This window comes from Eretmochelys imbricata, chromosome 9, assembly GCF_965152235.1.
Source record: "Eretmochelys imbricata isolate rEreImb1 chromosome 9, rEreImb1.hap1, whole genome shotgun sequence".
In the NCBI taxonomy this organism is placed as follows: domain Eukaryota; kingdom Metazoa; phylum Chordata; order Testudines; family Cheloniidae; genus Eretmochelys; species Eretmochelys imbricata.
This window is the reverse complement of record NC_135580.1, coordinates 7606780-7633987: the sequence shown is the minus strand read 5'-3', so window position 1 is coordinate 7633987 and position 27208 is coordinate 7606780. Positions and strand designations below refer to the sequence as shown.

General features: G+C 43.8%; 1 protein-coding gene across 1 annotated transcript; it reads left to right on the top strand.

Moving 5' to 3' along the window:
• LOC144270389 (cytochrome P450 2J2-like) lies at positions 1-27208 on the top strand. The gene is made up of 9 exons (XM_077826850.1): positions 1-37; positions 2563-2705; positions 5849-6011; positions 15493-15650; positions 17822-17998; positions 20527-20668; positions 24137-24324; positions 25760-25901; positions 26920-27208. The coding sequence occupies exons 1-9, from the start codon at positions 1-3 to the stop codon at positions 27096-27098; spliced, it is 1329 nt and encodes a 442-aa protein (XP_077682976.1). The 3' UTR covers positions 27099-27208.

Here is a 27208-nt window from a genome sequence, read left to right as displayed (position 1 = left end):
ATGGCAGGTGAGGTGCTGTGCGAGGATGGAAAGTCAGGTAACCGCTATTATCTCCATGTTAAACTGTAAATACTGAACATTTTCTAGCTGATAACCTTGTCAGATGTGCTCAGGACCCACCATGGGAACCAGATGTTCAGAAGAGCATGGCTTCCATTTAGGCACCTAAACAACTGGCTGGCGGTTCCGAAGAGCTCGGCATGGTGGGTGCTCTTTTAAAAATCTGGCTCTGATTCCGGCTGTCAGGCAGTTGAAAAATCTTGCCCCTGGGTCTTTTCAAAAGTTGGCTCTGCGTGCTCAATATGGACAAAACTTCCTCTGCCCAGCTCTATTCCTGGGCATCATCCACCACCCCACAAACTTCTGAAACTGCAAGCAGAATGTCCCATTTTGATGGGCTTCGTAAAGTCTGATGGAGCAGGGCTCCCTCTTCTGCAGACCTTATCTACCACCCCAATTTAATGTATGGAACAGCCAACAGATGAATACATTTGGTTTTTTACCTTTGATTATTATTGTAAGGCTGAGGACCAGGACCCCATTTTGGTAGGTCCTGTACAAACACCCAACAAAAAGACGGGCCCCCACCCCCAAAGCTTTTACACTTAGAACAGGGTGAAACTTTTTGGATGAATAGTTTATTCACCGAAAAATGTCATTTCAGATCAACCAGAACTATTTGCAAATTTGTGTCGAATTTGCTGAACAGTTTGAGCTGAACCGAAAAAGTTAATGGCAGCAACGTCATGTTAGTTGAATGATGGTTTCTTTTTTTTACGTGTTTAGTTTGGTGAGCATCCCCAAAAGGGAAGGGATAGGGGACACTGAAGGGAAAGGGAGTGATGCTGAGGTGAAGAGACTGAGGAAGGGGGAGGGTTGGAACAAACCACCAATCAGCACAGGAGCAAGTCAAGGCAAAACTGAAAAAAGTTCTCCAGAGGACCATTGGTCTCTGCTTTGGCTGTTTCTGACCCTCTCAGATGGAGTCTCCAGCTGGCTTCTCTTTGCAGCTTTCTAACAAGCCCAGGTAGGGGGTGAGGCGGGGAGAGAATACAACACCTGGGTCTTGATGCCCCCAGATGAGGGGTGTCTCTGCACAGTTCTGGGTCCAAGGGGTGCTGGGGCAAGGGGTGGCTCCAGCTCGGCCTCATTTCCCCCCCAGTACCTGACGTTGGTTATTACAGTAGCATTTACTTGCATGAATCATGATTCAGGGCTCCTTTGTATTAGGCTCTGTGTACCTGTATTGAAAAAGTTACAGTGTAAACTCTAGAGAAAACCGGTAGAGACAAACAAAGAGATGAGGAGTAGAGGAGAATGTAAAAGTCAAACAATCATATTAGACACAGGAAGCAGCAGTCACTGCTTCTCGCTGGCTTTCTGGTTGATTTCTGCCTCTACCCCATGCAGACACACAGCTCCAACCAATGAATTCCCCAATCCAGCATTTGCAGTCAGTCCCCAGGTAAACCCTTTGGCTCACGTGGGTAAGCCTCTGCCCAGGCCTCGCATGTGGCCAGTGCTTTTGGCGGAAGACTCCACTGCTTCAGCCATGATAATTGCGCCTGTCTTTAGCCTGAATGAAAGGCGCTCAGCACACCTATCAACTTCAACCGGATCTGTGGTTGATGGCAGCCACTAACCCCTTTCAGTATAATTCTGTCATGAACCAGATCAGAATCCCCTTTCCCACTATATGTATTAGATACAGAGCTGTACTGACGGCGATCGTGGTGATCAGCTTCTATCCTCCTTATTAGTGCTTCTTCCTCTTCTGGTGGGCTGGTGCCAGGAAAGACTCAAGTTCCATGGCAAATTCCACAGGCCCTCAAAGGCATGTCTATCTGGTGCGTTAGCCTGCAGCAAACTGGGGTGTAAGTCTACAGTGGCGTAGCCTGCCACACGCTGACTGACCATGCAGACCCTGCTACTGAGCACTAAAAGTTCTCTAAAAGCGTCTGACATGCGCCTGTGTTTTGGGTGGAGGCTCCTGTTGTTTCAGCGATAAAGGAGATTAACTGTTTCACACTTTTATCCCAATGAGGGGTAGCTGTTACGCCCACCAGTTTCCATGAGGTTTAACACAACATCATAACAATAAAACACACTCTAGAAGGTGAATGTCCTATGCTCTAAGAACAGGGAGGGAAGGAGATTTGAGAGATACACAGAGCTTCCTATAATTAAGTGGACTAATTAATGCATTAAATCCTTAATAAAGCAAGATAAAGAGGATTCAGCCTGTATATCTGCAACAGACAGTGGGGGAGGTTTAGATTGGATATTAGGAAAAACTTTTTCACTATGAGGGTGGTGAAACACTGGAATGCGTTACCTAGGGAGGTGGTAGAATCTCCTTCCTTAGAGGTTTTTAAGGTCAGGCTTGACAAAGCCCTGGCTGGGATGATTTAACTGGGAATTGGTCCTGCTTCGAGCAGGGGGTTGGACTAGATGACCTTCTGGGGTCCCTTCCAACCCTGATATTCTATGATTCTATGACTTTTCAGAGAGTAGCTCTATAAAGCAGCAGTAAAATGCTGACAATATGCAAGACTCTCATAGGGCTGGTTGTGCTTCTTCTGATTGTGCAGTTTCTGAAGTTGCAATGGGCACGTAGACGCCTTCCTCCAGGACCAACCCCATTCCCCATTCTTGGAAGCTTGTGGCAGCTGAACTTTAAAGCTGATCGTGACATCCTCAATAAGGTATGTATTTCCAGATAACTAACTAATAGACTAATAAGCTGACAGGGAAAATTAGTGACATTTATTGGTAGTATAAAGTGTTTTTTTTTTTATGCTAAAGAGTTTATTTCTTAAGAATTGGAGATATGAAAGTCAACTTGGATCATTCTGTCATTTTTTAAACAGAGATTGTGTCAAATGAACATGAAACCTTGATGTGCATAAGAATTAAACAACACTGAGGACAGTATTTCTGCCTCATGAAGAGGAAGAAGGAATAAATTTTCATATTGTAGAAATTTTCAGATACATTGGATTTGACCCTTAAAGAACTGGCTTTTTTTTTTTAGACATCCCACTAAATAAATGTTTAGAAGGTTGTATGAGGTGTACTGAAAAATCAAATCTAGTCATCTCCCACCTGTTGTTCCATAATTTAAACTGGGATGGTGTATAAACTGCACAGAAGAGGGAGTCCTGCTCCATCAGTTTTTATGAAGTCTATCAAAGTGGCACCTGTCCTGCAGACTTCAGAAAGTCTGTGGGGAGGAAGTTACACCTAGGTAAGATGTTAGGTGGTGGATGATGCAGGGGAATAGAGCTGGGAGGGGGAAAGGTTTTGTCCACACTGAGCATATGGGGCCAGATTTTCATGATATCACAGGGAAAGATTTTATAAAACGCTCAACACACACAACTGGGATCAGATTTTCAAGAGAGCAGCCAATGTGATGAGCTCTCTAGAAATCCAGCCACTAAATCTGGCTCCGACTGTGGGTGTGAGACTTTGTCATCTCCCCACAACCCCTTTGTGTGTCCTTTTCCTTCCTCACCTTATTTCTTCTTCTCTTTCCTATCCCACTTCCTTTTTGCCTCCTATCTAATAGGAATCTGGCCCAGCTGGCCAAGACTGTATGTTTGGCAATACGATTGTGAGCCTCTGCTCAAAGGAGCAGTTAGAAGCAATGCCCTAAACAGCCTGATGCTAGTACAAATTTGCCAGGTCTTGGAGTGGCTGATCACTCTGTGTGCCATGCCTGTGTTTTTTCAGCAATGAGGTTGCAAGGAAGAGTCAACCCCAGAGAAAGAAGCTGCATTTTCGATCTTTGCTGTTCTTTTCTCTCCCCTCGTCTATGCATTTGTCTAGTTTTGTCTGCTAGGAAATGGGATTCGACTTTAACAACAGCTCCAGCTCATCTCAACTAACTTCTCTTTTCCCCAGAAAGATAATGATTGCCATCTTTAATACTGACTAAGAGGTGGTTAAATAGAGGGGTGGTCTCCTTCTAAAAACTTTCTTCAGCTTTAGGGATAGGGAACAAGGGACACTCTTAAAATGAAAGCCTTACTTAATGCTGTCAAGGTTCCTTCCCCACTCTGAACTCTTGGGTACAGATGTGGGGACCCGCATGAAAGACCTCCTAAGCTTATTTCTACCAGCTTAGGTTAAAAACTTTCCCAAGGCACAAACTTAGCATACTGTTCGAGGACAAAGCAGCCACCATCAAGTGATTTAGACAAAGAACAGGGAAAGGACCACTTGGAGTTCCTATTTCCACAAAATATCCTCCCAAGCCATTACAACCCCTTTCCTGGGGAGGCTTGAGAATAAACAAGATGAGCACAAACCCCTTGGATTTTTAAGACCCCAAAAAACCCAGTCAGATTCTTAAAAATCAGAACTTTATTAAAAGAACAAAAAAAGATAAGAGAACAACTCTGTAAGATCAAAATGGAAGATAATCTTACAGGCAGTCAGATTCAAAACATAGAGAATCCCTCTAGGCAAAACCTTAAGTTACAAAAAGACACAAAAACAGGAATACACATTTCCTCCAGCACAGCGAATTTACAAGCCAAAACAAAGAAAACCTAATGCATTTTCTAGCTAGATTACTTACTAACTTTACAGGAGTTGAAGGGCTTGCATCCTTGATCTGTTCCCGGCAAAGGTATCAGACAGACAGACAAAAGCCTTTTTCCCCCCCTCCAGATTTGAAAGTATCTTGTCCACTCATTGCTCATTTTGGGTCAGGTGCCAGCGAGGTTACCTTAGCTTCTTAACCCTTTACAGGTGAAAGGATTTTCCCTCTGGCCAGGAGGGATTTTATTGCACTGTGTACAGAAAGGTGGTTACTGTCCCCTTTATATTTATGACAAATGCTTTGCCTTTCAAATGCTTTAACGTTTTCCTTCTTTTTCTCTATCTTTAATAGGATTGTTAATGGTGTTTGCCACGGTACTAAGAAGGCTAAGGTTTCTGTATGCCTAACCCCAAACCTTGCTTAAAACTCTTTAATGTTGGACAGTGACAGGGTCATGTTCACACATTTGACTCTTGGGGTCTATTTATATAATCTAAATGAATACAATTGTGCTGTGCAAGCAGGAAAAAAAAGACAGTCCCTGCCTCAGTACTGAACCCCAGAATCACCCTTCTCAGAAAACAGAGCAGGCTCATCATGACTAGGGCCCTACCAAATTCACAGTCCATTTTGGTCAATTTCACGGTCATAGGATTTTAAAAATTGTAAATGTCCTTATTTCAGATATTTAAATCTGAAATTTCACAGTGTTGTGATAGTAGGGGTCCCGAACCTAAAAGAAATTGTGGGGGGGGGGTCGCAAAGTTATTGGGAGGGGTTTAGTGGTACTGCTAGCCTTACTTCTGCACGGCTGCTGGTGGCGGGGCTGCCTTCAGAGCTGGGCAGATAGAGAGCAGCGGCTGCTGGCCGGGAGCCCAGCTCTGAAGGCAGAGCCGCGGCCAGCAGCAGCGCAGAAGTAAGGGTGGCCTGGTATGGTATTGCCACCCTTTCTTCTGATCTGCTGCCTGCAGAGCTGGGAGCTCAGTCAGCAGCCGCCACTCTCCGGCCACCCGGCTCTGAAGGCAGTGAAGAAGTAAGGGTGGCAATACCGCGACCCCCCTACAATAACCTTGCAACCCCCTTTTGAATCAGGACCCCAATTTGAGAAACCTTGGTCTCCCCCATGAAATCTGTATAGTATGGGGTAAAAGCACATAAAAGACCAGATTTCACAGGGGAGACCAGATTTCACGGTCCATGACGTGTTTTTCAAGGCCATGAATTTGGTGGGGCCTAATCTTGACTGTTTGGCATGATGTTTTTTCACCTGTGCTGTTATGGCACTGGTGCAACCCACAGATGGCAGAAGTTCATGGCAACATCTTCACTTTGTGGCTGGGACACACCCCTGCGATTGTGCTGCATGGGTTCCAAGCAGTGAAGGCTAGTCTGACCACCCACTCTGAAGAGTTTTCTGGACGGCTGGAGACCCCTGTCTTCAAACAACTGGCAAATAGAAAGAGTAAATATTTCCCCTCCTCTGTCTTCTCTTGCACCCTACACTGTGTTCCTCCTTCTCCTCCTCATTCTTCCTCTTCCCTTTCCACTCCTCCGCATACATTCAGTCTCCCTCCGGCTCCTTCACGTTCACCTCCCTCTGTCTCTTTCCAGCACATACGCATTTCCCTGAACTCCCTCCAGTCTCTTCCAAGTCCCAATCCTACCTCACACAGTCCCTCAGCTCCTCACCGTTTCCTGTTCAGTTCCTTAGCTGCCCTGCCTTTGCTTTATGCTTGTGTTCCCTTATGGCAGCACTGGAAATAAAGGGGGATAGCTATCATTTTTACTCGGGGCAAACAGAGGCTATAGGGAAATTGTTGCCATCAGGAATTCATTCCTAAGTGACGTAATGGGCCGCCGTTGTGAATAGGGGCAAAATTCATAAGATGGATGCCCTAAAGCCTCAGTCCTATCTCCCAACTCTGAGCTTTTCTATGTAGCTCTTTTGAGACGAAATCTTCATGTTAGTAATAAAATACATGCTGGCAACACAACTGTAGTTAAAAACCACTTTAGCAGTGACGTCTCAAAGTACCCCACCAGGTGACGGGCCTCCTCTTGGATTCGGTGCTCCAGGCCTTTCTTGCCTAGTCCCAGGTTCCGCAGGGTCATCAGCCCAAAGCGTCTCTGCTGCTTCCAGTTGTGACCACTTGAGAACATAATACCTGAGGCCACTGGGAATCAGTTACCTGTCACGCTAATATTTATGAAAAGCAAAACTATGTACACATCCCTACAATATACTTTCTATCAAGAGGAATAAATCCAGAACCATAGGACTTAGTTCTTTTATCTGAGATCTTGCTGTGACATAGAAACAACATGGATTGGAACCACCCGACAAAAGTCTCCTGTTAAAAAAGGGATTGTTTTTTATTGTAAACGGGAGATTTAAAAGCTGAGGATAAATAGATGTTATTCACCAGCAGTAATTCTTGTTCTCTGACTGAGTTGCCTCCATACAAACCCAATTTAGGAATGGTTACAAAGTCACTGACTCTTTTGGGGCACTAGTTGGCAGTTAAAGGGTGCACACCATTCCCTTGAGCTCTACATATCAAGTGTATACAGAGCCCACTCTCTTCCAGCTCTCAGTTCTTCACTACCCCCAAATGCCCTATTTGCAGCTTGGCTCTGAAGCAGAGGGAAGGAGGGAGGGTCTGTGTGAAGGACACACATCCAGAGAATGTAAGTTACTACGGGCAGGTAACCCTGTTTTCTCCTTCATGACACTGTCTTCGCAGAGCTTCCCAGCAGGCATTTATCCAGCTGTGACCTCCTTGGGAAGGAGGGTTGAGGAGCCCCAAGAGTCGAATAGCTGTCCTCCCAAAACCAGCCTCTGCTCCTGATGCAGTGTCAAGAGAATAGTGGTTAGTAAGAGTGTGAAGCAAGCTCCACCCAGCAGCCCTATAGATTTCATATAAAGCCTCAGTGCAGCTACGAGCTTCTTGTGGCTGTCCCCTCCTGAGTTGACTGGGCCCTGAGACATTCAGACACAGGCACATCCCCTAGTTCAGGGCATGAAGGGGTGTAAATCCTTATCCACATAGACAGCCTTTAAGCCAAGGTCACTTGACTTTGAGAGATTTTTCTCCAGAGGCCACAAATATTCTCTTGGACTTTCTCAACAGCTTAATTAGAGGACAGACAAGGTAGGTGAGGGAATATCTTTTACTGGACCGACTTCTGCTGGTGGACAGTACAAGCTCTTCCTCGGGTCTCATTCTAAGACAGGCTTTCCCACTATTTCCATAAGATGGACCACATCCTAATAAAGAGATTGTAAATGTTGGGAGACACAATCACAAATCCACCCCTGTGGGAATTAGAACAGCTGCTTACCTGGACAAACAACCTTAGCAGAGTGCTTTTAGCTTTTTATAATGCACTTTGGAAATGAGGAGAACTGGCACCATGTGACCAGCCAGGTTTCTGCTGGCCACCAGGAAGTCCTTAGCAGTCCACCAGTGAGGTCTTGGAGTTGCAGATACTGTTAACCAAACTTATGGGAGGTCCTTTGAGCCCATTGAGTCTTGCACTCTGTACAGCCTTTTGCTGAAGTTTTTCTTCTTAATGACCAGAACCTCAGTGGAGATAATTTTGGCACTGCAGTCCCTGATGGCCCACCCACCTGATAACATATTCCACAAAGACCCGGGGGTTCCAAGACCTCATCCCAAATTTCTGTTCAACATTGTATCCGAGTGTCATTTCAGACTATACCTCTGCCTGTACTTTCCACTAACCCCATTAGTTAATACTTCAACCAAAAGTTCCCTAACTGCAGCTTGTGTGTAAGGAAATCTTACTGAGTTTAAGGGGTGCAATTACATCCCAGCAGCTGGCAATTAGGGGTGGTGGGACTAAGTTCCACCTTTGACGTTCCAGTCATTAGCCACAAAAATCCCCATTCACTATTGCCCTGCACCTTGTGCAGTCACTTAGACCAATGCAGAGTGTAAAACATCATCACTCTGATTTGACAGCATTTTGCACCCACTTTGCACAGGTGTAAATGGTGACACAAGATGCCACACAACTGTGAAGCAGACCCTATGTTGTATCTACAGGATGACTTGTGTAATGCAGTGTGCAGCACCCCCTACTGTGGATATCACGTGGGGCTGGGACTTCTCCAGTGCACCCAAGGGACTCCTGGTGGGGCCATGAGCTACTTCATCCTCACCTGGAGTCTCTGGAGCACATGGGCTGGAGGCACCAGACAGAGCAAGGTCAGTGTGGTGACATCAGGTCTCTGAATGGCTATTTCTGATTAGCTCCTCAGAGAAAAAGAGTGGAGCCCCTTCTGTTTCTCAAGAACCAGTAAGGGGAAAGAGAGGAAGTTGGAATTAGCAGCTTACATGTTTTTATTTTGGGACAGTCTTGTGATCTTGTGATCCGCATTCTTCTGTATCAGTGTTAATTATTTATCGGCAGCTCTGACACTCATCACCAATGTATCAGAGTACCTAGATAACAGTAATGAATTAAGTCTCACGTATCCCTTACCTCTCTAAAGCTAAGGAAACTTTGAAACAGGGAAGTTAAGTGACTTGTCTAAGGCCCCACAACCACATAGCTTGAGAAAGAGCTTAAGCCCAGAGCAACTCAGTTCTAATGTAAAACAAATGGCAGTGGTTGTACTGACCAGAGGAAAAAGCTTGGCTACAAGGTGGGGGAATAGGAGAAGACAATCAATATAGGTTTTGTTTACAATTTCTCTTTTTATACAGGTTTCAGAGTAGCAGCCGTGTTAGTCTGTATTCGCAAAAAGAAAAGGAAGACTTGTGGCATCTTAGAGACTAACCAATTTATTGGAGCATAAGCTTTCGTGAGCTACAGCTCACTTCATCGGATGCATAAAAGTGGAAAATGCAGTGAGGATATTTTTATACACACAGACCATGAAAAAATGGGTGTTTATCACTTCAAAAGGTTTTCTCTCCCCCCACCCCACTCTCCTGCTGGTAATAGCTTATCTAAAGTGATCACTCTCCTTACAATGTGTATCTATCACTTTAGATAAGCTATTACCAGCAGGAGAGTGGGGTGGGGGGAGGGAAAACCTTTTGAAGTGATAAACACCCATTTTTTCATGGTCTGTGTGTATAAAAAGAAAAGGAGTACTTGTGGCACCTTAGAGACTAACCAATTTATTTGAGCATAAGCTTTCGTGAGCTACAGCTCACTTCATTGGATGCATACTGTGGAAAGTGTAGAAGATCTTTTTATACACACAAAGCATGAAAAAATACCTCCCCCCACCGCACTCTCTTGCTGGTAATAGCTTATCTAAAGTGATCACTCTCCTTACAATGTGTATGATAATCAAGGTGGGCCATTTCCAGCACAAATCCAGGCTCCCTCCTCAGGCCCTACGCTACCAGCACTCTCAGCTACCTTCGAGACACCACTGACTTCCTGAGGAAACTACAATCCATCGGTGATCTTCCTGATAACATCATCCTGGCCACTATGGATGTAGAAGCCTTCTACACCAACATTCCACACAAAGATGGACTACAAGCCGTCAAGAACACTATCCCCGATAATGTCACGGCTAACCTGGTGGCTGAACTTTGTGACTTTGTCCTTACCCATAACTATTTTACATTTGGGGACAATGTATACCTTCAAATCAGTGGCACTGCCATGGGTACCTGCATGGCCCCACAGTATGCCAACATTTTTATGGCTGACTTAGAACAACGCTTCCTCAGCTCTCGTCCCCTAACGCCCCTACTCTGCTTGCGCTATATTGATGACATCTTCATCATCTGGACCCATGGAAAAGAAGCCCTTGAGGAATTCCACCATGATTTCAACAATTTCCATCCCACCATCAACCTCAGCCTGGTCCAGTCCACACAAGAGATCCACTTCCTGGACACTACAGTGCTAATAAATGATGATCACATAAACACCATCCTATACCGGAAACCTACTGACCGCTATTCCTACCTACATGCCTCCAGCTTTCACCCTGACCACACCACACGATCCATTGTCTACAGCCAAGCTCTGCGATACAACCGCATTTGTTCCAACCCCTCAGACAGAGACAAACACCTACAAGATCTCTATCAAGCATTCTTACAACTACAATACCCACCTGCGGAAGTGAAGAAACAGATTGATAGAGCCAGAAGAGTTCCCAGAAGTCACCTACTACAGGACAGGCCTAACAAAGAACATAACAGAACGCCACTAGCCGTCACCTTCAGCCCCCAACTAAAACCCCTCCAACGCATTATTAAGGATCTACAACCTATCCTGAAGGATGACCCAACACTCTCACAAATCTTGGGAGACAGGCCAGTCCTTGCCTACAGACAGCCCCCCAACCTGAAGCAAATACTCACCAACAACCACATACCACACAACAGAACCACTAACCCAGGAACCTATCCTTGCAACAAAGCCCGTTGCCAACTGTGCCCACATATCTATTCAGGGGACACCATCACAGGGCCTAATAACATCAGCCACACTATCAGAGGCTCGTTCACCTGCACATCCACCAATCTGATATATGCCATCATGTGCCAGCAATGCCCCTCTGCCATGTACATTGTTGAAACTGGACAGTCTCTACGTAAAAGAATAAATGGACACAAATCAGAAGTCAAGAATTATAACATTCATAAACCAGTCGGAGAACACTTCAATCTCTCTGGTCACGCGATTACAGACATGAAAGTTGCGATATTACAGCAAAAAAACTTCAAATCCAGACTACAGCGAGAGACTGTTGAATTGGAATTCATTTGCAAATTGGATACAATTAACTTAGGCTTGAATAGAGACTGGGAGTGGCTAAGTCATTATGCAAGGTAACCTATTTCCCCTTGTTTTTTCCTCCCCCTCCCCCCTCAGACGTTCTTGTTAAACCCTGGATTTGTGCTGGAAATGGCCCACCTTGATTACCTTACACATTGTAAGGAGAGTGATCACTTTAGATAAACTATTACCAGCAGGAGAGTGGGGTGGGGGAAGGTATTTTTTCATGCTTTGTGTGTATAAAAAGATCTTCTACACTTTCTACAGTAGGCCTCCGATGAAGTGAGCTGTAGCTCACGAACGCTTATGCTCAAATAAATTGGTTAGTCTCTAAGGTGCCACAAGTCCTCCTGTTCTTTTTATATACTTACAAGTCAGTGAGTTAGATACCGAGTGTGCAGGAACTGTAGAGCAAATGGAGCAGCAATTACACACTCAGCAAAAGGTCTCTCTCAACATAGAACACTAGAACCTATTTCAGTGAGAGGGGAATGTTGATCCAATCGTGCCATTGGCTCGTGGATTGTACTTGTAAATAGTCTTATTTATCGTTATTCTATTGTTCTGGAGTAAGCTGGGGGAGGGTCAAAGGAAAAGGGGGTGGATCTTTAGATAGTATCAGGGGGTAGCCGTGTTAGTCTGTATCCACAAAAACAACAAGGAGTCCGGTGGCACCTTAAAGGCTAACAGATTTATTTGGGCATAAGCTTTCGTGGGTAAAAAACCCACTTCTTCAGATGCATGGAGTGAAAATTACAGATGCAGACGTATTTATACTGACACATGAAGAGAAGGGAGTTGCCTCACAAGTGGAGAACCAGTGCTGACAGGGCCAATTTGATCAGGGTGGATGTAGTCCACTCTAGTGCCGGGTTTACAGTGGCTCCATGCTCAGAAGGGGCCCCGGCCTGCTCCCCTTGCACAGTGCCCAGAGACCCCGCTGGCTCCCCCCGCCCACCTCTTTGTCCTCTCGACCTGCTCACCAGCTAGCCGAGGGCTCCTCTCAGCCCCCTGGCCGGACCCCAGTGCGCCTCTGGCTCCGGGCAGTCTCTGCTTCCCACCACCTGTCTCCCCGGAGCTGAGCCACCTGGGACTGGTGCAGAAGCCTGCCGGTCTCGGCCATGTGTGGGGGGAGAAACAGTGTGAGGGGCTTGGCTGGGCCCCTCCAGGCAAGTGTGTCTTGAGGGAGCCCGGCCGGGCAGGCCCTGGCCTGGCTGATCTCACCACTCCTGAGGGGCCGGAGCGATTCCTGGCCCTGGGACCGGCCCTGGCTGCACTGCCAGCTCAGTCCGGCAGACAGTCGCCTCCCAGCAGGGCTGGTGAGTGTGGCTGGGAGGCAGGGGGTGGGGGAATGGGTCTGGTGGGGTGCTGGGCTGTGAAGGGGCGGGGAGGATCTGTGTATGTTGGGGCACTAGGGAGTGGGGATTCTGTGGGGGGTGCTGGGCAGTTGTGGTGGGGCTGTGGGCAGGGGTGGTGTTGTGCAGGATGCTGCGCATTTGTGGGTGGGTCTGGAGGGGCGCTGGGCACAGTGGGTCCTGGGGGGCTCTGGCCAGAGGGAGTCAGGGGGTGTTGGGTGGGGGGGCTGTGTGGCTTGGTATGGGCCTGTCCCCGAGGGGAAGGGGTATGCTGGCAGCACAGGGCCGGGCAGTCCACTGTGTGCCTGGCAACTGCTGATTTGTAAATAGTGCCTTTGCATTGGGTGGAGCGGGGCTTCCCCTGCCATGCCATGCCATGCCCCATTGCCTCTGGCTGGCCCCTCGCTCTGGGGACTGACTTCCCTGCGCCATGCTCCATTGGCTCCATGGGGGCCCAAAAATATGTTTGGCGCGGGGCCCACAAAAGGTTAATCTGGCCCTGGTCCACTCCCAATAATAGATGAGGAGTTGTCAATTCCAGGAGAGGCAAAGCTGCTTTTGTAGTGAGCCAGCCATTCCCAGTCCCTATTCAAGCCCAAATTAATGGTGTTAAATTTGCAAATAAATTTTAGTTCTGCAGTTTCTCTTTGAAGTCTGGTTTCAGTGGTAGCCGTGTTAGTCTGTATCATCAAAAAAACCAAGGAGTCCTTGTGGCACCTTAGAGACTAACAAATTTTTTGGGGCATAAGCTTTCGTGGGCTAGAACCTACTTCATCAGATGTATGAAGTAAAAGATACAGGAGCAGGTATAAATACATGAAAGGATGGGGGTTGCTTTACCAAGTGTTAGGTCAGTCTAAGGAGATAAATCAATTAACAGCAGGATACCAAGGGAGGAGAAATCTCTTTTGAAGTGGTAAGAGAGTGGCCCATCACAGACAGTTGACAAGAAGGTGTGAGTAACAGTAAGGAGAAATTAGTATTGGGGAAATTAAGTTTAGGTTTGTAATGACCCAACCACTCTCAGTCTTTATTCAGGCCTAATCTGATGATATCTAGTTTGCAAATTAATTGCAGTTCTGCAGCTTCACTTTGGAGTCTGTTTTTGAAGGTTTTTTCTGTTGAAGAATTGCTGTTCTGAGGTCTGTTATAGAATGTCCAGGGAGATTGAAGTGTTTTCCTACTGGTTTTTGTATGTTACCGTTCCTGATGTCAGATTTGTGTCCATTTATTCTTTTGTGTAGAGACTGTCTGGTTTGGCCAATGTACATGGCAGAGGGGCATTGCAGCACATGATGGCATATATCACATTAGTAGATGTTATATATGCCATCATGTGCCAGCAATGCCCCTCTGCCATGTACATTGGCCAAACTGGACAGTCCCTACATAAAAGAATAAATAGACAAAACTTGGACATCGGGAATGGTAACATACAAAAGCCAATAGGAGAACACTTCAATCTTCCTGAACATTCTATAACAGATTTAAAAGTAGCCATCCTGCAACAAAAAAACTTCAGAAACAGACTTCAAAGATCTACAACCTATCCTGAAGGACGACTCCTCACTCTCACAGACCTTGGGAGACAGGCCAGTCCTCGCTTACAGACAGCCCCCCAACCTGAAGCAAATACTCACCAGCAACTACACACCACACAACAGAAACACGAACCCAGGAACCAATCCCTGCTACAAACCCCGTTGCCAACTGTGTCCACATATCTATTCAAGGGACAGCATCATAGGACCTAACCACATCAGCCACACCATCCAGGGCTCGTTCACCTGCACATCTACCAATGTGATATATGCCATTATGTGCCAGCAATGCCCCTCTGCCATGTACATTGGCCAAACCAGACAGTCTCTATGCTAAAGAATAAATGGACGCAAATCAGACATCAATAATTGTAACATTCGAAAACCAGGAGGAGAGCACTTCAATCTCCCTGGACATTCTATAACAGATTTAAAAGTAGCCATACTGGAACAAAAAAACTTCAGAAACAGACTTCAAAGAGAAACTGCAGAACTAAAATTCATTTTCAAATTTAACACCATTAATCTGGGCTTGACAAGGGACTGGGAATGGCTGGCTCACTACAAAAGCAGCTTTGCCTCTCCTGGAATTGACACCTCCTCGTCAATTATTGGGAGTGGGCCACATCTACCCTGATGAAATTGGCCCTGTCAACACTGGTTCTCCACTTGTAAGGTAACTCCCTTCTCTTCATGTCAGTATAAATATGCCTGCATCTGTAATTTTCACTCCATGGATCTGAAGAAGTCGGTTTTTTACCCACAAAAGCTTATGCCCAAATAAATCTGTTAGTCTTTAAGGTGCCACCAGACTCCTTGTTGGTCTTTAGATAGGTTATTCCTGGCTGCTTCAATGGTTCACTTACATGGGTTTATTTTTCTTTACCCCTGTGTTTTGTATGACATATTGTGATGCCTTTTTAAAAATATAAGTTCCTTTAGAATTTGTATACTGGAATCTTTTTGTGAGCACAAGGTTCTGGGGAGAGTCAGTTTAACAATTTGCCCTTTTCTGAGCAAGCTGCTTTCTGGCTGACTGGCTGTTTTATTTCTTTATATTTACTTTTCTTGTTGAATTTTGGTCTGTCTTCCAACAGTGTAATTGACATAGGTGGTCTCTGGGATCATCTGCAATTTTTACCTACCTCACTAGATAGAGAAGGAGTAACAGGATGTATGAGTACTCATCATTCTTTCTGCTGATACAGACTAACACGGCTACCACTCTGAAAGGAAGTATTAATAATACCCATCACTCTGTTTGCAGGGAAATCTCTGGATCCTTCTGTCCCCATTTTCCATGCTGTCTCAAATGTGATTTGTGCTGTAGTTTCTGGACATCGCTTCTTAGAGGATGAAACCTTCCACCAACTGACTGAAGCCTTCGACTGTATAATGGCTTTTGGGAACAGTTTCCATTTTTTTGTGAGCAAATAATCTCTTTTCTTTTGAAATGAGAAATGCAGATGAAAGGTTTGACTGTGAACATGATCATTTAAAGAACTCACCAGTGCCTGGAACTACTAAAGTTTGTAATAGAGCACCCTGAGTCTGGGGTGGTTCAAGGATGCGTCTGATGCTGTTTGTTAAAATTTCACAGTATAGGTCAGATACTTACGATGCTGAACTGTCATGTGCTGGGAACATTGCTATTATTAAGATGTAATGCAGTAAAGTCTGTGTTTAATAATGTGATTTGATATTTTATGTTTAGATATTATGTGTTAATAATGTTTTCCTTTAAAGTCAGAAGCATGGGTTTGTGATGGCATGGTGGTATGAAAGTACAGCATGTCTTAGGATGACAAATAATAGGTTGAGTGGGCAGATCCTGTAATGATCCGTCTGCTGGTTTCTCCTCCTGGTGGATTGTATTAGGATTAAGAGTTATGCAATGGAAACAGGACTCCCATGCCACAAGACTTTGACAAAGCCCTGGCTGGGATGATTTAGTTGGGGATTGGTCCTGCTTTGAGCAGGGGGTTGGACTAGATGACCTCCTGAGGTCCCTTCCAACCCTGATATTCTATGATTCTAAAACAATCCATGTCAGGATTCTTGGGAGGATGTGTTTACAGTGTGGCTTCCACATGAGCAAGTGAGCCAATGAGTTTTGACTTAGTTGCATGACTAAAGCTGGTAGGATGATTCTCTTAACTAGAGGATACTATATAATCCATGCAGGGAGAGAGAAGGGGAATAAAAAGGAATGGATGGCACTGTGTCTAAAGTGTTTGATCAGTCAGTGAGATATAACTTGGTAGTGGAGAATGTGAAATAGTTTGGGCAAACTTACAAAGAATGGACAGACAGTGAGGAATCTATGTGGTTGTATTGTCTATTTCTAGATGATAAAGTGGCCCTGTACTTTGTGTAGACAGTAGACATTACATGTTTGGCTATATTTGCTACACAACAGAAGTCTAAGTAAAGTCCAGTGTGAATACAGTATTCTGTGATTTTAAGTACAGGTTGAACCTCTCTAGTCCGGCACCTCGGGATCTGACCTGTGCTGAACCAGATAATTTGCTGAACCATGGGAGGTCAATATTGTAGCGAGCGGGTCTCTTTTTATTTTTATCTTGTCAAGGCGAGTAAATGGAACAACGCTTGCAACGCTGCCTAGCCAAGGTTTACCAGCTCTCTTCATAACAAAGTGTTAGTGTTACACAATGTTACTGTGTTGGCACAAGGAAATAAGTAGATAAAGCATAAAAAACATAAAATCATGCCAGACCATGGATGTTGCCAGACCAGAGAGTGCTGAACTAGAGAGGTTCAACCTGTATTGTTAAAATTGGTTCAGGAATTTTTCATTTTCACTCTAGCAGATGTGCTAGGGAGATGCCAACCTGGATCTACTTACTTATAAGGGAGGAATTGATTGAAAACCTGAGAATACGGAAGTTTGGTACCTGAGATCTTGAGCGACTTGAATTCAGGTTGCTAAGGAACAGGGCAACAGATGAACCCTGCATATATTTCACAAGCTGTCACCTCCCATTCTATTCTCTGTGCCTCAAGTTTGAAGTATCTATAATATAACATAAATATTTTACATCTGGTTCTGAAAGTTTTGTATAAATATGTAGGGACACAAAAGATCCTTAAACATATCAAGTGTATTCTGAATCTTATTGGCCAGATTTTGCTGTGCCTTTCACCCTGTGCAACCCCATTGAAGTCAGGGCAGAATTTGGCCCTAGATATCACTTTTTTTAATAAGCTGCTGAGACGGATTAAAAAAAAGTCCATGATTCTGCTATAGAAGGCTGGGTCTTGCTCTCCCAGTGTCTTAATGTGATTGTTTTAGCATTGTCATGGCAGTTATAATCTAGGTAGCGTTTGAGCTGGAATTAGGCTAATTCTGAGGTATCATTTTGTAAACACAGGGATAGAAATCATGCAGCATGTGGACTCTCAGTCCCAAAATATAAACATCATGTTCCCAATGTTATTTTTCTATATGATGCTGAAATGTCCTCATGGGAGTAATAAATTCACTGATTCCACTACCAAAATGTCTACTCTGAGATCTACTGAGACCTTTCTAATGTCAAGTAACTCTCAGCTCCTTCCGTTTATCTCTTCCACAGCTGTTTGAAATTTTCCCCTGGCTCATGCGTCATCTCCCAGGACCTCAACAGAAGGCGAGGTCTTGCTGTGAGTTTGTGCGTCCTTTCATAAGGAAGGAGATCCGAAGCCACAAGGAGAGAGGCATACCGGATGAACCACAGGATTTCATTGACTTCTATCTGGCTCAGATAGCCAAAGCGAGTATGTTACTACAGCTCCTCTGAAGCACCATTAAACCTCCTACAGATACCTGTGCGAACAGAATTCTTTAAAGAGATGCTGTGGCTTTAAACAGAAAATATTCCTTGGGGGTTTTTGGATTTAAAGGCGAACTTTAAGGATTATTTGAAAAACTGCTAATCAAGCTAACTAAAGCTGTACAGTGCTACAGGCTGGAACTCTTACATGAGAAACCACTGAGGTCAAAAGTTAAGCAGGATTCACAAAGGGATTAGAGGAGAACATCCACAGTTACATTAGCCTAGATAAAATAAATGGTGTTTTTAAGGACTATAAAACCTCATTCTTCAGGACATAAGACAAGCAGTGAGTGACAGGGGGTCAAGTAAAAACTTCCTCTATGGACAATTTATCAAGGCTTTTCCACTGGAGTTTCTTATGCTGTCTCTTGACAAATCTGGTGGTGGCCACTTTTGGAGACAGGATGTTGGATTGGATGGATTTGAGTCTAAGCCAGTAATTCATTCCTGTGTTCTCTGGTCATGACGCCCAAGAGTAAAACTGCTACTTTATTTCTTTTTTCTTTTATAAACAGTTACAGTCTGTCATATTTACAAGCTCCAACCCAGTAAGACTCCCTTAGGCAGCTTTACAGATTTAACTCTCTATAGTTCACTACAGCTCTGAATGAGTTTTTAATGAGTTTACATATTTTGTTTGCATAAATTATAGTAGATATATGCTTCAAGGGGTGAGGTGAGACTGCTGATTTGTTATACATATTGCCTAAAAAATGTATTTTTGAATTATTACAAAGACAAAAATATTTTACATTAGTTATAAAGAAAAGTCCTCGGGGGTTTAAATAAGTGCATTTTAATATGTATTTGAATCTAAAATATTTTCCAATGGTATAAAATTATATTGAATGTAAAATTAACATCTAAAAACATGAGTCCACATGAAAAACATTTTAATATTAAAAGATCATGCCCCATTACTCTTCCTTATTTAACTACATTTATGACTCGTGTTTTCTTCCATGACAAACAGGCAGCTTAAAAATAACAACACTTAGCACTTACATCGTGAAGTATATCTTCAAAGCAGCCTACAAAGACTCGCTAATACATCTCCAAGCATTCCTGCAAGTCAGCTAAATACGAACTTTTTTATTTTATAGACAGGGAAACCGAGGCTGGGAGCTAAACTGAATTGATCAGGGTTGGTCAGTCAGCTTGTTTAATCTTCGGTGCTTCTGGGGCACTGATCACTGTAGCATCTAAGAATTAAATGCATTAATTATCAGTCACATAGCATTGTGCTCAACAGAGTTCCCGAATGATTCTACTGCTCATCTCCTCCATCAGCTTTCTTTCCTGTTTAGTGCATGTGAGCATTAGAAACTCCTTGTCTTTGTTTATTGTGAGAAGATTTTTTAAATGATTTTTAATGTAAAACAGGTGTGTTTTGGCATCATGTTCTGAAGGTATTTGGGTTTGGGCTCAGTCTTATTTCCCCCTTATTAGTAAGAGTCCCTGAGTAAACTTATTTTATCTCTTTCTGTCATAACCTTAGTCCTGGGCACTGTTAGCAGCAGCATCGTTGGGAATGTAGCTGTTAGTGTAGGTCATAAATAGAGAGATGGGAGACCCTTGTCAGGTTAATATAGTTTATGAGCCTCCAAAGAGTGGAGATTTGAACTGATAGTACTCAAAGGAGAAAGAGGAGTTCTACTTACCTGTAATTTTCAAGTAGATTATTGGTAAAGATCCACACAGACAACAGCCTGCTTCCTTTACACAGCCCCGATTCATCCTCAAAGCACCATCTATCATGTGCACTGAATGAGGCAATGGTTGTATGGAAAAAATTGTATCATAATGCATTTGCACAAAGGGGCTGAATTCAGATTGCATAGACAATCTTAATTCTGGAATTTTCCAACTTTTCGGTTAGAACTTTGCAATTTGACTTTGCAACCTTAAAAATGTTCTTGTAATGTAACTGTGTGTGTGTGTGTGTGTGTGTGTGTGTGAGAGAGAGAGAGAGAGAGAGATTAAGAACAATAAAGACAGTCCCTGCCTTAAAGATCTTACAATCTTGGCTAATGACAATATGCAACATATAGATGAAACAAACAAGTGGGCAGGAGTTCGACAGAAGGAAGGTGAGAGAAAAACATGAGGGGTGTGTTTTGGCTGGACTAGCTCTGTGCATAATGTTAAAAGTGAGGCAGGTGGTGAGCTACAATAGGCGGTGAGTTTAACAGACAGAATAGTAAGTGGATTTACAAATTTGACAGTTTTGGAAGAACAAGTAACATGACAATGTGAATAATACTGGAACAAATTCTCCATATTTATTCAATAAAATATTTGCAAATCTCTTTGTATTATTCTATCAGCTTGATTGTGTAATTCTTTTAGAGGTGTGTTTGTTGTGTAATATTATACAGTGCACATTCCAGTGATGTAGTCAGGTTAATTGTTACATAGTCCTACCTTATGTGCTCTAACATCATCTTTCTGATTGACATCTGCAGGCTAAAGATGACCCCACCTCTACATATGATGAAGACAACATGGAACAGTGTATTTTTGACCTCTTTCTGGCAGGTACAGAGACCACAATCAGCACCATGCGCTGGGCACTTCTCTATATGGTGGCTTATCCCAACATCCAAGGTGAGTCAGGGACACACACAAACCATGCAGGAGATTGATGCAGAAAACCCACCATTTCTGCACATTTTAAGAAGAATAGTGCAAGTACTAAAGCTGCTTGTTTGGAGCTGTGGAATTAGATACGTTGCAGCCAGAGATGCAGATATGATTTCAGGATAGTCATTCTTTGGAAACATATTTCATTTTTTATTGATTGTTGTCTGAGTGCTCAGTCCTGTACAGACACTGAGGAAGACACGGTCTTTGCTTCAGCGCTCTCTCAGTCTAAATCCAACACAGACCTAACGTTGGGAGCCCGTAGCTGACGGTGCTCCAAATAGAATGGGAGTTGGCCTCTGCAATGAAGTTAGAATAAACCGTCCTGTACAGTGGTCTCTCAGAAAAGTATAACTGGCATGACCATGTTCTCCTTTGCTGGATAGCAGAAATAATCCTAAGTATCAGGGGGTGGCCATGTTAGTCTGCATCCACAAAAACAACAAGGAGTCTGGTGGCACCTTAAAGACTAACAGATTTATTTGACCGTTAGCTTTCGTGGGTAAAAAACCCACTTCTTCAGATGCATGGAGTGAAAATTACAGATGCAGGCATATTTATACTGACACATGAAGAGAAGGGAGTTACCTCACAAGTGGAGAACCAGTGCTGACAGGGCCAATTCGATCAGGGTGGATGTGGATCCACTCCCAACAATAGATGAGGAGGTGTCAATTCCAGGAGGGGCAAAGCTGCTTTTTGTAGTGAGCCAGCCACTCCAGTCCCTATTCAAGCCCAAATTAATTATGTTAAATTTGCAAATTAATTGTAGCTCTGCAGTTTCTCTTTGAAGTCTGTTTTTGAAGTTTTTTTGTTGCAGGATGGCTACTTTTAAATCTGTTACTGAATGTTCAGGGAGATTGATGTGTTCTCCTACTGGCTTTTGTATGTTACCATTCCTAATGTCCGATTTGTGTCCATTTATTCTTTTACATAGGGACTGTCCGGTTTGGCCAATGTACATGGCAGAGGGGCATTGCTGGCACATGATGGCATATATCACATTTGTAGATGTGCAGGTGAATGAGCCTCTGATGGTGCGACTGATGTGGTTGGGTCCTCTGATGGTGTTGCTATCGTAGATATGGGGACAGAGTAGGCAACGGGGTTTGTTACAGGGATTGGTTCCTGGGTTCGTGTTTCTATGGTGTGGTGTGTAGTTGCTGGTGAGTATTTGCTTCAGGTTTGGGGGTTGTCTGTAAGCGAGGACTGGCCTGTCTCCCAAGGTCTGTGAGAGTGAGGGGTCATCCTTCAGGATAGGTTATAGATCTTTGATGATGCGCTGGAGAGGTTTTAGTTGGGGGCTGAAGGCGACGGCTAGTGCCGTTCTGTTATTTTCCTTGTCGGGCCTGTCTTGTAGTAGGTGACTTCTGGGTACCCGTCTTGCTCTGTCAATCTGTTTCCTCGCTTCTCCAGGTGGGTACTGTAGTTCTAAGAATGCTTGAAAAAGATCTTGTAGGTATTTTTCTCTGTCTGAGGGACTGGAGCAAATTTAGTTTTATCTTAGGGCTTGGCTGTAGACAATGGATTGTGTGATGTGTCCTGGGTGGAAGCTGGAGGCATGTAGGTAAGTATAGCGGTCAGTAGGTTTCCGGTACAGGGTGGTGTTTATGTGACCATCACTTATTTGTACTGTAGTGTCCAGGAAGTGGATCTCTTGTGTGGACTGGTCCAGGCTGAGGTTGATGGTGGGGTGGAAATTGTTGAAATCCAGGTGGAATTCTTCAAGGGCCTCCTTCCTGTGGGTCCATATAATGAAGATGTCATCAATGTAGCACAAGTAGAGGAGGGGCACTAGGGGACGAGAGCTGAGGAAGCGTTGTTCTAAGTCAGCTGTAAAAATGTTGGCATACTGTGGGGCCATACGGGTACGCACAGCGGTATTCTCTTTCATAATAATATTAATAGCAACATGTGAGATGATTATACAAGAGAAGTGGGAATCATAGAATCATAGAAGATTAGGGTTCGATGAGACCTCAGGAAGTCACCTAGTCCAACCTCCTGCTCAAAGCAGGACCAACCCCCAACTAAATCATCCCAAACAGGGCTTTGTCAAGCCAGGCCTTAAAACCTCTAAGGATGGAGATTCCACCACCTCCCTAGGTAACCCATGCCAGTGATTCACCACCCTCCTAGTGAAATAGTGTTTCCTGATAGCCAACCTAGACCTCCCCCACTGCAACTTGAGACCATTGCTCCTTGTTCTGTCATCTGCTACTACTGAGAACAGCCGAGCTCCATCCTCTTTGGAACCCCCCTTCAGGTAGTTGAAGGCTGCTATCAAATCCCCCCTCGCTCTTCTTTTCTGCAAACTAAATAAGCCCAGTTCCCTCAGCCTCTCCTCATAAGTCATGTGCCCCAGCCCCCTAATCATTTTCATTGCCCTCCACTGGATAAAGAAGGTAAAAGGAAGACTGGAAGACCAAGGAGGTGGGGTATAGTTGCATAGTATAGAATTGTGATTGGTTAGATATGGGGTTAACAGGCCACGTGTTGGCATTATAGTGCAGGCAGGTAGTACCTATTACAATTAAGATTGCAAAAGAGGTTATACACTGGAGTAACTTTTGCTTTCTGAATGCAGTGCCTCCCCAGATTTACATTGACCTTCCCTCTTCCCCTCAGCATCCGAGATCTAAAGCGTGTGCCAGGCTTCAGAGAGGAATTGAGTTGAGTGAGAGGAAGGTTTTTGTACCCTTGGTTCTGGAATGCTGGAGCGGAGGGGCATGCATGCACTTCCAGTTTTAATTGAACTTCAGAAATTAATCTTAGATTAATTATTACTTAACTGCTTTTCTAAACCTTTAACATTTGTAAGCTGAATAAAATCTTGTGGGGTATGTGACAACCAGCGAAGGGTTCATTAGCGCTCCGTAGTTGCTAGGTAATGTTATCTTGCTCTTGGAGTATATTCCTGCCTTCAGAGTTTTGTGATGATGCAGTGCTTTTCTTGTGGTCTAAATGTGTTGTCACTCTGTCTCCTATGAGAGCAAAATAGATTCCTTGATTGTGTCACTGAATTAATTTCTTAATTAGCAGTTAATGTTTTATTTATGGTTCACTCTCAGAGCCTAACTATAAATACAACAACTTGCAAGACTAATTTTATAAAAGATCCCCAAATCAGCTGTCTCATTGGGAATGGGCAGATGGTAAGATTTCACTGTCTTCTAGTATTTGTTTAAACGAATTATCTGAAGATGCAACCCAGAAGTATGTGAAAAGTCAAATTATACTTTAGTCATTTGTCCTGGAATTTGAAAATATTCTTATTCTTTATTTACTTTTATGTTTTCAAATAATTAAAATTCTTTTAATTATTTACTTTATTGTATTCTTATCACTATAATAGCCAAAAGGGAAATGAAAGTGCCCATAAACAGAATATATGCTCTTTCCCCCTCTCTAAAGCCGAATGCTTTTCCTCAGAGAAAGTCCAGAAGGAGATGGACACTTTACTGGGTCCCTCTCAATTAATCTGCTATGAGGATCGAAAGAAACTGCCCTACACCAACGCCGTGATTCATGAGATCCAACGTTATTGTAGCATTGTTTTAATTGCAATCCCCAGAGAAAGTGGGAAGGATACAACACTGCAGGGGTTTCTCATTCCAAAGGTACAGAGACATTGTTCACTTCGATACGCTCGTCTTCTGTGTAATATCTGTGAAAGAGGTGCAGATTTATAACCCCCTTCTCCCACTGAAGGGGTATAGTGCATTAGGAAGCCAAGTCAACTCATGATTCCAAATATATTGCTGTCTCTCTCATGTTCTTTTTTAAAGTTTCTTCCTGAGGCCAGATTCAGGTAAGCATCCATATTAAGGACACATGCTTAAGCTCTGTTTAAGTCAGTGGGACTTTAAGACTCTGTTTTAGTGAAGCACATAGTTAAATGATCTCCAGAAGAAGGATGGACTTTAAAGCTTTTCTGAATTGGCCCTCTAGCAAATTTGCTTCTCTAGCAAATGCTGAAACAGCCCAACTGTTGCCAGTGTCTTTCAAGCGTGAATATTAGAAGTAAAAGGTGGGCTCCATGTCACTGGTGTCATCAATATTATTCCTTTTTGGCAACGTGGCCGTTGCCGGTAGCAAGCTTGAAATAAACAGTTTAATGTCCAGTATCCTCTGAATTACTCCTGGTACACAGGCTTGTCACTGTGTGACGAGAACTGGTCAAAACGTGGAAAAACCATTTCACAACAATATTTGAAATTTCAACTTTGTTTCCATTTTGCAGGGTTCCAAACGGAACCCTTGTTTTTGTTTTTTTGAAAAAAAATTCAAAATACTTTTCTAACCATTTTGAATTTTCAACTTTGCAAAAGTTATAGACTGTCAAAAGGAAAAATGAAACTCTACAATTCTGGTCCCGGATAACTTTTTAAAATGTGGAGTAGCTTTGAAAAGTTACAGGGTGGCAAGGGGAAAAATTGACAAAAACAAGACATCATCGCTTCTATTGCATTCAGTGGCAGAAAGGAGAAAAGGGGGGAAGAGAGAGAAAGGATAAGAAAACAAACACCTGCAATTTCAAAATTTTTGGTTTTGATGAAATATTGAAACATTTTGAGAAACTGAAAGCTCCAAATGAAAGTTTCTGGTTTTGAAAAAAGGCCATTTAAATCCAAAACATGTGACACACACATTCTACATGTGACCTTCTGCACATTGCAATAAATTTGAACTGAAATTTGTCCATGTCCCTCTCCTTATTGACTTATCTCATGGAGAAAGACTCAGGCCTTGTCTACATTGTGTGTTAGCCCACACCAGTGGAGAATAAATTCTACTCGATGTGAGAGTGTGGTGCAATAAGTGGCTCATGTGGACCCGGCTGGCACACACTAAAAGTTCCCTCATGCACATTAACATCTTCCAGTTTCAAACAGTTCTATGCTCATGTAAACGAGGGAACTTTTAGTGTGTGCCAGCGGGTCTACACAGGCCAGTTAGCACATGACAGGTTGGTGCAGACAAGAAATTACAGCCCACAAACTCACCGCGTAGACCAGACCTCAGAGAACTGAACCAACTGTTTCTTCCTTGGAGGGCACCATCATTCTGCCAAATTTAGACTCTGTCCTCTTTGATCCTGAGAAATGGGAGTCTCCTCGACAGTTCAACCCAAGTCGTTTCTTGGATAAGGAAGGAAATTTTGTGAACAGAGAAGGTTTTTTACCATTCTCAATAGGTAAATGCACTGACGGATAAACACTTCTTCTTTGAGTAATATCCCTCTGGGTGCTCCACTCTAGGTGCGCTGTGCCCCATGCACCATTGATTGGAGATATTTCATAGCAGTGGCCGTTTGGCGCATGCATATGTATTACTCAGGCTTGCTCCGTGCCATTGTTCTGCAGCATTGCGTGGGCGAGCCACCCTCCATTCCTTCTCAAGAGATGGAGCCTTTGCAATTGTCTGTGTTGAGTTTTACCTCAAGTGTGTCCTCTTAGCTCTTTTAGTAGTTTATTAGTAGTACTTAGTAGTGAGTAAGTAGTAGTAGTTTAAAAAAACTTTACACACACCCACCCACACACACCCACCCACACCATTTTGTATTATTCAGTCCCAAGAGAAAATTACAAGTTCAGCAAAAATACCTTCGCTTTCAGGTGAGAATGAACAATGTTGCATCTGAAAAGTGCATGTAAGTTAGAAGGTAGCCGGGGGAGAAATAAATCATGACCATGTGTACAGAGGGAGTATTTCTTCTGAAAGTTCTGAAAGTGCCTGGAAATATATAGCAGAATAAGATTGAGAATGCTAATCTTCATAATTGAGGGGCAGCACCCTTGGTGTGTGTGTGTGTGTATATATAATATATAACAGTAGCCTGTGCTGTTGACCTTTCCAGCTTCGTACTGGATATCAACATCCCCTTGAGTAGAGTAATCTCTTCCAATTCAAGCCGCAGAGTCCCCCACTTGTTCCCCAAAATGATCAGCATTGCACAGATAAATCTGTCGAGATCAGTAGACAGCCACCTTTTCACAGTGTCTTTGCTTGTGATTACAGCCACATAAACACCTATGATAGGTGCCAAGTTCTTGCTGGTGAGTGGGGGGGAGGTGCAGTGATATCCGGGAGTCAGTTTGCTTTCGGTTGAGAATGAACAATCTTGCTTCTGAAAAGTACCTGCAAGTTGGAAGATGGCAAGTGGAGACAGAAATCCTTGAGTACTTAACTGTCCTTCCCCTTCTCTTCTTCAGGGCCCCGGGTGTGTTTTGGGGAGCAGCTGGCAAGGAGTAAGCTCTTCATCATCTTCACCAACCTGCTGAGGGCATTCAAGTTCACCCTCCCAAAGGGAGTGAAGGAAATAAGCACAAAGCTTGTTTTGGGGAGCACAGTGCAGCCCCAGCCATATAAGCTCCGTGCTGTTCCTCGTTAGGCTGCAGTGCATCACAGATCGGGAGAAGAATCATTCATCAAGATTGCTTGACCCCATAACTCTCCTCCTTGCATCTCTTATTCTTTTTCTGGTGTCAGCATCACACGTTA

Coding starts and splice junctions, on each gene's coding strand:
- LOC144270389 (XM_077826850.1), top strand. CDS start 1: ATGGCAGGTGAGGTGCTGTGCGAGGATGGAAAGTCAG. Junction 38..2,562: donor GTGCGAGGATGGAAAGTCAG/GTAACCGCTATT, acceptor AGACTCTCATAG/GGCTGGTTGTGCTTCTTCTG. Junction 25,902..26,919: donor TTTTTTACCATTCTCAATAG/GTAAATGCACTG, acceptor TCTCTTCTTCAG/GGCCCCGGGTGTGTTTTGGG.